General features: G+C 39.6%; 1 protein-coding gene across 4 annotated transcripts in view; it reads right to left on the bottom strand.

The window, feature by feature from the left end:
* Positions 1-581: 581 nt before the first annotated feature.
* Brd10 (bromodomain containing 10) overlaps positions 582-13,236 on the bottom strand; it is a 94,188-nt gene continuing 81,533 nt past the window's right edge. For 2 of the 4 annotated variants that reach the window (XM_021151910.3, XM_029472437.2), the window contains 3 exons: positions 10,006-10,121; positions 7,184-7,371; positions 583-6,209 (listed from right to left, as the gene is read on the bottom strand). In XM_021151910.3, coding sequence (XP_021007569.1) covers positions 2,581-6,209; positions 7,184-7,371; positions 10,006-10,121 — 3,933 coding nt within the window. In that variant the 3' untranslated portion in view covers positions 583-2,580. Of the gene's footprint in view, positions 6,210-7,183; positions 7,372-10,005; positions 10,122-13,236 lie in introns of all 4 variants that reach the window. The other 2 variants (XM_029472439.2, XM_029472438.2) reach the window with 2 other exon arrangements.

Genomic DNA, 13,236 nt, shown 5'->3' with positions numbered 1-13,236 from the left:
GTGTGTGTCAAACCCCCCGGTGCCAGCGCTGGGATAACAGTGACTGATGAGGTTCCGTTTCAGAACAGCAGACATTTACATACAGAAGTGACCCAGGGATGCCCTCAGGCTATAAGTGACTGCAGTATCAAGATGGTATTGCCTCGTGGCAATGACAGGGAGACATGAAGCAACTAGAACTTATAATCACGCTCTCAACTCAGAGAAGGGAGATGATACCTCAAACTCTGAGTTATATATCATCAGTATAAAACAATTATTTGAGAAATGTGAGTTGAGCCGGGCGTGGTGGCGCACGCCTTTAATCCCAGCACTCGGGAGGCAGAGGCAGGCGGATTTCTGAGTTCGAGGCCAGCCTGGTCTACAAAGTGAGCTCCAGGACAGCCAGAGCTATAAAGAGAAACCCTGTCTCGAAAAACCAAAAAAAAAAAAAAAAAAAAAAAAAGAGAAATGTGAACATTTTAGTAATACTTGTTATCCTTTCCAATTTAATGACATCATCTTGATGTAATATCAATTCTCTTCTATTTATGTGTGTGGAATGTACATGCTGCTTGTGTGCACTGGTCCCCCTGGAGCTGGAGTTAGGAGCAGCTGTGAGCTGTCAGGTATGGAGGCTAGGAACTGAACTCAGGTCTTCTGGAAGAGCACCAAGTGTCCTCAATCACTAAGCCATCTCTCGAGCTTCTTTTCTTTAAACAATGAAAAAAATATCTTAAAATAGTAAGTATTTTGTGTGTATGTTGTGGAGGTCAGCAAATGACTTTCACAACCCTGTTCTTTCCTTCCTTCATGTGGGCCATGGGGATTGAACTCAGGTTTCTGGTTTGGTGGCAAGCGCCCTTATTCACTGAGCTACCTCATAGACCTAGGCCCATTTCTTCTAGTATTTTAAGTTTTGGACTAGAATGCTGTGATGAGGTTAGTACTGTAAGCTGAATGTGTGTCTGAGCGTCTCAATAAAGTAATGAAATCATGGGGCTGCAGCAAATGCAAAGCTACCTTTTATTTACAATGAGGCACATTCTGATGCACTACAAAGTCAAGCCCTGAGTCAGAACTGAGCCACCAAATTTGCTTCATAATAGAACTTAAGCAGTTGCTCTCTAACCTGACCAAAGAGCACTGACCAAAGAGCATTGCTATTCTCTCTCGCTTTTAATTTCAAGTGACAAAGAAATTCATGTTTTTAAACATAATTTGGAAGACCAGTAACAATGAACCAAGCCCTCAATGTAAACAGAAATGTACCTGGAGAAGGAAGGGGAAGGTTAACGCCACCACTCTGCATTACTTTTGTAACCTTTTACGAACCCAGATTATTAAAAACTAAGTTTTGCCAGACATGTCCAGACATGTCTATAACCCTGGCACACTAGGGAGGCTGAGTCAGGGCCAGCCTGGGCTACATAGAAAGTTCCAGGCCTGCCTAGGGACACAGAGAAACCTTTTAAAAAGTTTTAAGAAACATGTTTTGAATGCATAGACATAAACCAAATATACTTATCTGAAAAAAAAACAACACCCATTTCTTTTTGTCATTATAGAATTTGGTGGTGATTTTTTTCTATTTTTTTTAAAAAATGTCTGAAACCATAAAATTTTGAATGGAGACCTCAAAATAGAAGTAAAGTAGAACTATGGAGACAGAATGTGAAGCCTTAGATTCATGCCCTGGCTCTACTGCCCATGAGCCATCTAAGACTGGGCAAGCCACTCACTCCCAGGGTTACACAGGGAAGGAAGCTCCATCTACAGTGAAGCCTGTGCAAGTGTAATCTTCTAGATGCTTCCCAATTCTAATACAAAGTTTTAAAGGGCTATTTTCATTTATACCATGTATTCTTTCAATGGACAAGAACACATTTTAAAAATGGTATTCAAACAAAGAAATACAGCAACTCAGTTTATTATATGCAGATTCTTCTGCATCGTTGCTAACAGTTCACTGGTCCAAAATTACTAAAATACTTAAAAAACTATACATTATGTAAACAAAACATAAATAAGACAGTATTGTTCTTTGTACATATATTTAGTACAGATTATTAGGGATTTAAGGAATATGTACAATTTTACACCATAAACTGCATTTTCTTAATGCATAAATATATATATATGTATTCTTTTTACAGAAACAAAAATGTCACTAATGACACAGAATACTACTATACTGTAGATACATCACAACAATCCAAATTCAAGAAGAAACATATCAATATAAGTGTGAAAAGGCTAGCTTACTTAAACTAGTCAAACTTGACTTTGTTCAATTTATGTTATATAGACAAGTACATCTTGATGACATATTTTGAACAGAAAAACCTTGGAAAACATCCTTACACCAATGAATGAAATGGGACACCTTCTCCTCTCCAATAAAACAAAGTCTTGGGTAACTTAATGAAGGTACATTAAGACACACCCTGACCTCCCACATACACACACACACATGTATCAACAGCATGTTTTCTCGCAAGTATGAACAATATGTTTTCAACAGTATAATAAACAGTTAAAATTTTTATAGGAGTTAAAACAATGCCCTGTTATTTAAAAACTGGCTCAGTCAGTCTAAATTCAAGATGCAGCTGTGTCCGGCTTCTCTAAACCAGATGACGGAGAGGCAGGGAAGACAGATGCAGAACTCTGACTAGCAGATACAACTGGAGGAAGAGATAGAGGCAATGAAGACACCTTAGCTGCTGGAGTATCTATGGTATTTAAAATGGCTCCTTCTGGGCTGACCAATAGCTTTTTGACAGAGGTATCCAAATGCAGTACCGATGTGCTACTTGGCAGTGGAGGATTACTGGAGGAAATGGCAGAAACCAAAGAGGTTTTAGCTAAGAGAGTAGCTGGGGAGGGCTTAATTACTGAAGTCAATGCTGCCGGTGGTGCAGGTGGAACACAGACTTTAGCAGGTGTGTTTACGATGTGTGGTGGTGTGTGGACTGCAGAGAGAGAACTTGGACTTCCGAGAGAGTTTACAATCTTTGGAGAGTTTCTTACAGAATGCTTGAAAGGCTGTCCACTTAAAGAACTATTTGATGTCTGTATGATCTTCTGGACAGGATTATCTACTGGTGTAGCCAATATGCTTTGGCCACTGTTAAGAACTAAGGGAGGTCCATATTTTGGATTAGTAGAGATAAGGAGGACATGGCTACCAGCTCCAAGACCTTGCGGCGGAACAATAAACCGGGCTCCATTCATCATGATTTGAGTTCCTGGTGCCAAAGGTGTACTTGTGTTGATAACTATTTTTTGCTGAATACAAGGTTCACTGAACGGAGCACCTGCCAGACTAGTTATATTTGATGGTGGTGAACAAGTGTGAATGGCAGAGCCACCTGCAATAGAATTGTTACTGAGAGTAGTTTTTACTAATGAAGGGGACATATGCTGGTTTGGCATAGAAGTAACATTGGAAATATTAATTATTTTCCCTGGACTTGCTGAGGGGGATAATTCAGCTGGAGGCTTATTTGTGTTTGCATTTGTTGGCACTATAGTTGTAGTTCCTGGTGACTGAAACTGGAGAGAAGTTTGAGACTGTCTTTTAGAGAAAGATACAGGGTGCATGGCTCCTGGTATTGTTGCTGACTGTGGAACTGTGTTGATAATTTTTGGAGATGTAGTTACAGGTGTAGGCAAGGCAACAGTCACAGGAATCTGCAAAGCTGGTGTCAAGCATTTGGGAGACACTGTTGGTTGTGTAGTTGAAATGAGAACAGATGATGCGAGATGTCCTGTTTTTACAGTTGATATGGCCACAGTGTTCCCGAGATTTGATGGACAAAGTCTATTTGACAAAACAGGCATAATTCTGGAAGAGGTATCATTTCCGCTGACTAAAACAGGAGGTCGTGTCCCAGCTGAAGCAGGGGAGGAGGTCACTGAAAGGGAACTCAAAGGTACACTTGCTCCTATTCCTGAAAACGTATTTGCAGTTCTTGCTGACTCACTAGCAGCAGGAAGACTGTGATTCACAATATTTGAGCTTGCTGGAACTGAGTTACTGTTTGGTGAGATGGGGGAGATGCAGCCCTTACTACTTTTGTCTTCACCTTTTGGCATTACACTCTGCAATATATTAATTGATGACAAAGCTGGCAGATTTCCTGGAGGATTTATAATTGCTTGACCTATGTTTAGTCCAATTTTCACATCTTTAATCTGAGACACAGTTGGTGAAGAATTTATTTTTATTGGTGCTCCTACTGTAGAGGGAATTAGTACTAATTGGGGTTGCTCTGGACTCTTAATGTATGTTTTATTCAAGGGAGAAGGAAGTGACTGTTTTAATGATTCTGCAACAATAGCTGAGGATGAAGTGCCACCAGGAACTGGAGCATTAATAAAAACTACCTTCTGGGTGGAAACACCTGCAGATGTTGGTTCTGGTGCCATGTTAACCGAAGGTCCACTGCCAGAAGGGAGAATAGATGGAGCTGACACCAGCATCAGTCTCTGACCTGGAGTCTCACCGACCACATCGCCATTTACTGCTGTTGGTGCTTCTGATCTTGTAACTGGGTAACTTTTTGTGATATAATCTACTTGTTGCGGTTTAGTTGATGTATGAATAACATTTGTATTGGTTTGCCCAAAATTTCCTGTTGATATGCTAATTACACTTACTGAACTATTTGTTGTTGATGGTAGCAGTGAGCTGGAAGAAACAGAAGGCTTCAAGGGTGAAGAGGAAGAAACAGAAGGCTTCAAGGGTGAAGTGGGCATGTATGACGTTTTTTCTATCATGGGGCCCACATAACCACTGCTCAAGGTTTGGCCTTGTGTAGATTTGAGATTTTTCCCCATGGGTGGATGAAAGCCACATGAAATAGACACAGACGTAGGTGCTTGGCTGAAAGATGGTAGACTAGATGTAGTAGTCACTCCGGCTACTTGTGAGGAAGCAGAGCATGATGTTGATTTTGGCACAAGAAATGCCTGAAATTGAGGTGTAAAGGTGAAAACAGAACTTGAAGATAAACTGTTGGGTGAATTTTGTTCCGGATTAGTTTGCACTTTTACAACTCCAGTGTTCCCACCTCGAGTCCTAACAAGAATTGACTGTGAATCTCGTATACATACAGTTTTTAGTTCTTGCTTTGCCTCAGAAGAATCAACAGTTTGCTGTGAAAAACAGGGGAGGGAACTGCCAGGATCTGTAGATTCATTTAGTGTTGTTGCTGGCAAGAGAGGCTGAACTGTTGATGAAATGGTAGGTGAAGTGTTAGGCTGGGGGAATGTGGTGGACGAGATGGTACTCTTGACTTTTCCTGCTTCACTTTGGCTAGTCTTAACTGGTGATGTTAATGCATTACTTACAGAGGTTACAGGTGACAGAGGCTGTGATCTAGCACTCACATTTGATGAAGGTGTAGTTGTCTTATTGAGAACTGTATTAGGCAGTTGGGTAGAAACAGAGGTGATAGGAACAGATACTAAGGAACAGTTTACACTTGTCTGTGGGCAAGGTGAGCAATGTTCTGTGCCTTTCTGTTGAGGTGGTGCTATCTCTTTTCCAACTGCTTTCCCCTCTTTGTGCTGAATCACAAAATTCTTAGGCAGAATAAGAACTTGCTGCATCATCTTTTCTCCTGTTTTAGAATCCACCATAGGCTGCATGTGAATCTTGAGAGAACTACTGTGAAGGTCTACTGGCAGCCACTGACCACAGGGCATCTTGTACACCATCTGTAAAGGTCCTTTTGTACTGGTGAGGCAGCTCAATGCTGGCTTTAGGGGGCTTGTTTCTTCAGGAGATAGAGCTGGCTTTTCCACAGCAGGAACACTCCTACCTGTGGAAGGGGGCAGTTGATTTGTTAAGGTCACTTTGTTCCCAATATTCTTTGCAAGCAAAGCCTGAATAGGTTTGGTCCCTTTCTGGAGAGTAGACACTGGTACTGAATCCTTTGAGGCAAATGACTCTGGAATTGGCAGTTCTGGAGGCTTTGATTCTTTCAAACATTCAATCTGCATGTTGACGTCTAAGTTCTCAACTGATGTCTCATTTGTGCTTAGCTTGGCTTTCTTCCTTGGGGAAAGCTCTTTTGTGCTATCATCTAGATAACTACTTTGTTTGGACTGTCGTTTAAGTGTTTTAGGCAGTGTCTTCACTATATCTTTAGAAGGCAATTCTTTTTTCAACAACTTGCTTCTGCCCAGAGGAAAGCCTATTTCTGATAACTTCATATCATCTGAAAATTATAAAAACAAGCATTTTGTTTATAGAAAACAGTGATCGAGTAACACCAATTAAAAAAATAAAGTCACCCTTTGAGAAGGTAATTTAAGTCGTCTATTGTACAAACATTTCAAAGCTTCGGCACTACTGAAGAAGGTTGACAAGCTGACTTCCGTATCCCAAATATGCTTAAGAGCAACTTATTACTAGCTTTGGTCTAATCCTGCTGTCTATGTGTGTTAAGGAAAAACTCATGGCTAAAAAGAAGTTTAATCCGGCTAGTTTTCTTTCTCTAAATAGGGAAAACTGTATACCATAGAAGAATGGTTGCTATTCTTTATTGTCTTTAAGGACTCTAAATGAAAACAAATGTTCAACCTTTCCTGTTTTTTATCCTTAAATAAATAATTTATGGTCATATCTGGTCAGAAGAAGTCCACTTTTTCAATTCACAAAAGACATGAGCTATGTTAACACATCATTGTCAGTTTTCACATCAACTTCTTACATAACTGAAGAATGTCGCCGGTGAGTTAAAATGAGCCACATGCAGTTGAATCAATCGCTCGAGCTTCCCATACTTACTAGAATGGTATGTTTACGTTGGTCTCAGGTGGCCAAGAACCTTGGCCACACCTCATTTAAAAAAATCCCCACAATCTTAATGACTTGTCAAATTCATTTACAGTATACTTTGCCAACAGAATTTTATGAGTAGTAACAATAAAAAGAAAATCAATGAATTCCAAAGAGGTAACAGATTAGCAGTGCAGGATCTGTAACAAACAATGACATACGTGTAACTTAGGTTTAGGCATTGGCTCCAGAAACTCTTAAAATTTAACAATAACTTCCAAGGATATAAATATTATTTCTTTAAAATATCAGACTTCCTCAATCACATTCACTGACCAGATTACCTTTTGCCTTCACAACAAACAGCGGATTCTCTCTATACTTATATATTTAGAAAGCTCGAATGCCTACCTGAATCCTCCTGTTCTTTCTCCAGGGTGTCTAGAGGTTCTGCTGCATCTACAGACTTACTGACTTCGGCTTTAGAAGCCTCTCTCTCGGGGTTCCCTTCACACTCGTCAGTAGCCCATAGTTCTCTAGTGAACGGACCATGATCAGGCTGTCTTCGGAAATCATCATAGTCTTTCTTCAGGCGGCTCCTGAAATACACCAACTCAATATGGAACTTCTGGAAGTTAAATTAATTTAGCATTTTAAACTAAATATTGAAATACTTTCAATTGTCATTAAACATTTTTTTTGTGTGTTTTAAGTGTATCTAAATGTCTATTAGTTCAGTCTTGCTAATTATCCAAGAAGACAAAACATATAAGCTTAAGAAACTTAAAGGCTACATCTTTAAATTTCTGAATAAAGTGTAAACACACCATCTCTCTTGAGGGCTGTGGTTAAACTATTTAAAAAAGGCAAGAGATAACTAAAATTTTCTATCTGAATTGAAAAATGGGCCTGAGTCACTGGCCTGGGGCCACCAAGTAGCCTGGCCAACAAGCCCCAGGGATGGACTTGCATGTCATATACATGCTTGATTTGACATGAATTAGCAAAGAATAACTGTAAAACACATTTCCCTTTTTATTTATAAGATTAGAACAGAGAAACACCTATACAATGGTCGAATGCCATCCTCACTCTCAGCTACTGACTACCTGTATTTCATGGAAGATAACAATTGGAAAAATACTTGATATGCTTACATCTTTGTCTTCAAACACCTTCACGTTCACATTTCCCACCTCTCTACCGACATGAACCCCCCAATTACATGCACCTCCTCCTGTCTACTGACTACTGTACTGTCATGCCTCCATTTAATCCAAAACAATTTATTAAAAGACAAAAAATTTTAATTAAAAAAAACCACCCAAATGCATTCTTCATACCCCAATCTGTATTTCTTGGTGCTACCTCCCTTCTCTACTCCATTTTGTGGCAGAGGTCACAGGAGTACTCCTCTTCAGGTCCCCTCCTACTTCTCTTCTGTAGCTTCTTCTTCCTCAACTCACCTAGTTTCTAAGATGCCTTTCTTCCTTGGTTATCCTTGTATCTTACTAAGCATTTGTCCAAAGCCTCTTTTCAAAGTGTCCTGTTCAACCACCTCACTTACAAATGTCCACAATGGAATGTCCACTCTCCATATAACTTTTACTAATCTCATGGCTTTAAATATAATCAATATTGGTAACTCCCAAATTTGTACCTCAAAACTAGTAATGCTCTTGATTACTTATATAAGTCACATTATACCTACTCACTACCACCAAGTAGATGTTTAGAAAGTCTATCAAACTTAATATGTTTAAGTCTGAACTATTCCATCCCTCTCACTTCTCAAACCTGACTCTCCTCAGTCACTCCTATCTCAGTTAATGGGACATCTATGATCACAGCTTTCTAGATCAAAAATTTTAGGCATGAGAATTTTACTCATGAATTTCTACCATATTAGCTACTTCATTCACTGCTGGGACAGAATACTTGATAGAAGCAACTTAAGGAAGGAAGGAAGGGGTATATTTGTCTCAGTCTGAGAGTGCATCATGGCAACAGGAGCCTGAAGTGGCTGTTTCTTGCACTAACCATCCCGAGAGAGATGAATGCCGCAGCTCACCTCCCTTTCTCTTGTTTGTTCAGTCCAGGGTCCCCTCCATACTTAGGATGAGCCTTTCTATCTCAATTACCCTACTATAGAAAATTCCTTGCAGACATGCCCCTTCCCATGGCATTTCAAAGGTCCACCAAGTTGACAACAGCATTAGCTGATCCCAGACTCTGTAGTAAAATATTTAGTCAGAAATTTCCAATCACTTCCTGTCATGTATGATACTACAAGCTATTCTCCTTTAAAATTTTTTTTTGGGGGTAACTACTACACTATGACTAGTCCAACTGCTTTCATCTTTACAGTTAATTCAACAGCAGCTAGAGCAATTGCTTTAAAACTTAATGTCAGGTAGTTGCGGAGATGGTTCACATGGGTAAAGGTGCCTGCTACCAAGATTCACATGGTAGGAAGGGAACAATCAACTCCTTGCACATTGTTCTCTGATCTCCACATGTACACCACGGCAAACACTAGTGTATTTTAGGCCACAGCCTATACCCAACCTTCACACACACAAAATCAATCAACCAACCAATCAATGTAAAAACAAAAACCTAGCCAAACCAAAAGAACTTAAGGTTAGAAATACAGCTCAGTGGTGTTTGCTTAGCCATGTGCAAAGATCTAGATTCAAGTTTCAGCATTGCTAGCAAGCAAGCCAGCCCAGCAGAGAGGATAACAGCCGGTCTCTGTTAAAAACCTTTGAGAAACGTTTCATCTTGGTTAACAGAAACTCTTCCATTCCTGACCTGGCTACCTTTACCTCTGTGTCCAACCACAGTCTTATTAGTCACTTTTCTGTGGCTGTAACTTGACTTGGTGCTTCCTTCATATGCTTCTGTATTTAGAGACTGTGCCCCTCCTACCCCGTTTTCCTCTCTAATGCGTATTAGCGCATGCACTGCGAGTGCACATATTAGCGCATGCTTTACGAGGAGTTTCCAGTCTCAAACAAGAACCTGATGTTCCCTTTCTCATGCTCTTTTCATCTCATGCATTTATCACATTTGACTTTGTGTATTTCTTCCATTAGAAAGTAAATCACAGAGATGTTTTTGTATTTGCTTAATTACAAATGAATGGAAAGAAATATAATGATCTTATTACATTTTCCCAAAATCATAAATGGGGACTTAGAATAAGTTATATACATCACAAAACTTGTTACCTGTTTCTCTGAAAAGCCTTCATTAACTTTGGTTCCCATGGTAGCAATTCATTTAAAAGGCGTATTAGTGTACTATGTAATTCTTTTACAGCTTGCCTCCGATGGTACCATTTGCCCTAAAAACATAAATTTTAAGAAGTAAATTCCTTAGACTTAATCTAAAGTCAATGTCAATTAAGTTTTATTCTCTAATAAAAACTAACAAAGTGCCAATAATTCAAAAATATTTTCCACAAAAATTTACAAAAAGAGGAAATATTTTATAAGAAATCTGAATGTTTAGTGACTTTCAATTCTATACTTGAAAACCCAAATATATATTATATAAGTAGAAAAAACAAATTTAAAAATGATCTAATTATGTTAGTTGTAAATACCTTAATAAATCATTTACTGAATGTATGTAGTGTCTTGTGGTTAATCCCCAGTGCCAACATAGGCAGAAAAGAAAAAAAAAACCCTACCAACTAAATGAACAAAACAATGTAAAGGCACAAATATTTAAATACATTAATTAAATAAATATGGTTTCAAAACACCCATGGAAAGAGTTACAGAGATAAAGTTTGGAGCTGTGAAGAAAGGATGGACCATCTAAAGACTGCCATATCCAGGGATCCATCCCATAATCAGCTTCCAAACGCTGACACCATTGCATACACTAGCAAGATTTTGCTGAAAGGACCCAGATATAGCTGTCTCTTGTGAGACTATGCCGGGGCCTAGCAAACACAGAAGTGGATGCTCACAGTCAGCTATTGGATGGATCACAGGGCCCCCAATGGAGGAGCTAGAGAAAGTACCCAAGGAGCTAAAGGGATCTGCAACCCCATAGGTGGAACATTATTATGAACTAACCAGTACCCCAGAGCTCTTGACTCTAGCTGCATTTGTATCAAAAGATGGCCTAGTCGGCCATCACTGGAAAGAGAGGCCCATTGGACTTGCCAACTTTATATGCCCCAGTACAGGGGAATGCCAGGGCCAAGGGGTGGGGGTGGGTGGGTGGGTGGGGGACTGGGGGGGGGAGTGTATTGGGGACTTTTTGGATAGCATTGGAAATGTAATTGAGGAAAATACCTAATTAAAAAAAAAAGAAACTTAAAAAAAATTAAAAAAAAAATATGGTTTCATGTTGTAAAGTTTTAACTTCTAAGAGAGAGTGAAAAAGAGTTCCTACCCATTTACTTTACAATTACTTTAGTAGTCTCTAGCATAGAAAAGTAACTAAAACAGGTAACTGCTGTGTATCTTACATGTGTTGAGATATCTGTGTGTGTGCATGTGCAGGAGGATGTAGAGACCAGAAGGTAACATTAGGGCGCAAGTTCTCTTGCTTCTACAGCAAGCATTCGGACCCACTGAGATACCTTTCTAAGCCCAATCAACTAGACACTAAACTAAAATTAATTACTTATGTACCTCTTATTTGCTAGTATTACATGGATTTTCTGTTCTCCCTCTCTCCTTCCCTCCCCCTCCATCTATGTAGACTATATCTTTGTACACTATCATCTATGTACATCCACATCTGCTTGATTCTGACGGCCAAGCTCTTAGAACTGCACAACTACAACAAAGACTCTAATTTCTGCACTGGAGAGGAAGAAGCAGAGAGATCTCTCTGAGTGTGAGGCCAGCCAGGGCTAGATAGTAACAAAGTGAGACCTTGGCTCAAGAACAGAACAGAAAAGAACAAGGAAATAAACAGCATCAAATAAACTCACATGACGTAGTTTACAAAAACCTTAAGTAAAGATATACCTCATCAACATATACACATAATCATCTGATCACTACAGAAACAATACATTTAAGCACAGTACTTAACTAATACATTCATGTATCATATAATTCATATGTATAATTTCCAATGAAAGATACACAATTATCTATTTTAGATCACATTTAACATATCTAAAATCAGACTTCATTCTATAAGCAACTGTTGAGTTAATCTGCCCATATATAGAAGAGTAAAGCCACTATCTATAGCAAAGGTATATTCTAAAGTTATACATGGAGTTTCCGATTTTTTTATATATACACACATGCACATACACAAAACCTTCACAATTTATAATGGCAATTCTGTAACTTTATAACATAGTCATTAATAGTACAACTTGACCAGAAACTTTCAATACTTTGAAGCAACAAATTATGTATTTACAAAAACAAACAGCTATATTTCTTCCAAGATTTTTGAATCTTTTTAATTTTTTTTCTTTTTTAATTGGTTATTTTATTTACATTTTAAATGTTGTTCCCCTTCCTGGTTTTCCCTCTGCAAATCCCCCAAGCCATCACATCCCATCCCATTCCCCCTCTCCCCTGCTTCTATGAGGGTGCTCTCTCACACACCTACCCACCCACTCCTACCTCACCACCCTGGCATTCCCCTACACTGGAGCATGGAGCCTCCTCAGAACCAAGGGTCTCCCCTCCCACTGATGCCAGATAAGGCAATCCTCTGCTACATATGCAGCTGGAGCCATGGGTCCCTCCATGTGTACTCTTTGGTTGGTGGTTTAGTCTTTGAGAGCTCTGGGAGTCCAGTTAGTTGATATTATTGTTCTTCCTACAGAATTGCAATCCCTTTCAGCTCATTCAGTCCTTCCCCTAACTCTTCCATTGGGGTCCCTGGGCTCAGTCTAATAGTTGGCTGCAAGCATCTGCATCTGGAGTACTGCTCAGCTATTAAAAACAATGACTTCATGAAATTCTCAGGCAAATGGATGGAACTAGAAAATATCCTGAGTGAGGTAACCCAGTCACAGAAGAACACACATGGTATGCACTCACTGATAAGTGGATATTAGCCCAGAAGCTCGGAATATCCATGATACAACCCATAGACCATATGAAGCTCAAGGAGGAGGAAGACCAAAGTGTGGATGCTTCAATCCTTTGTTAGAAGGGGGAACAAAATAATCAAAGGAGATAGAGGGAGGGAGAGACCTGGGAGGGACAGAGGAGGGGGAAGAAAAAAGGGAGGGGCAGGATCAGGTGTAGGAGGAGACAGGGGAGAAGTACAGATGTCAGGAAATTGAATAGAAATATGTAGCAGTGGGGAATGGGGAACTGGGGGGTAGCCACTAGAAAGTCCCAGATGCCAGGTAAACAAGAGGTTCCCAGGACTCAATGGGGATGACATTTGCCGAAACAACCAACAAAGGGGAGATAGTACCTGTAGAGACCATATCTAGTGGATAGGCATGGCCTCCAGTA

This window comes from Mus caroli, unplaced genomic scaffold, assembly GCF_978045245.1.
Source record: "Mus caroli unplaced genomic scaffold, Mus_caroli_1 scaffold_20, whole genome shotgun sequence".
Classification (NCBI taxonomy): Eukaryota; Metazoa; Chordata; class Mammalia; order Rodentia; family Muridae; genus Mus; species Mus caroli.
Note: the sequence above shows the minus strand (reverse complement) of the source record. Positions and strands in the feature narration are given on the sequence as shown.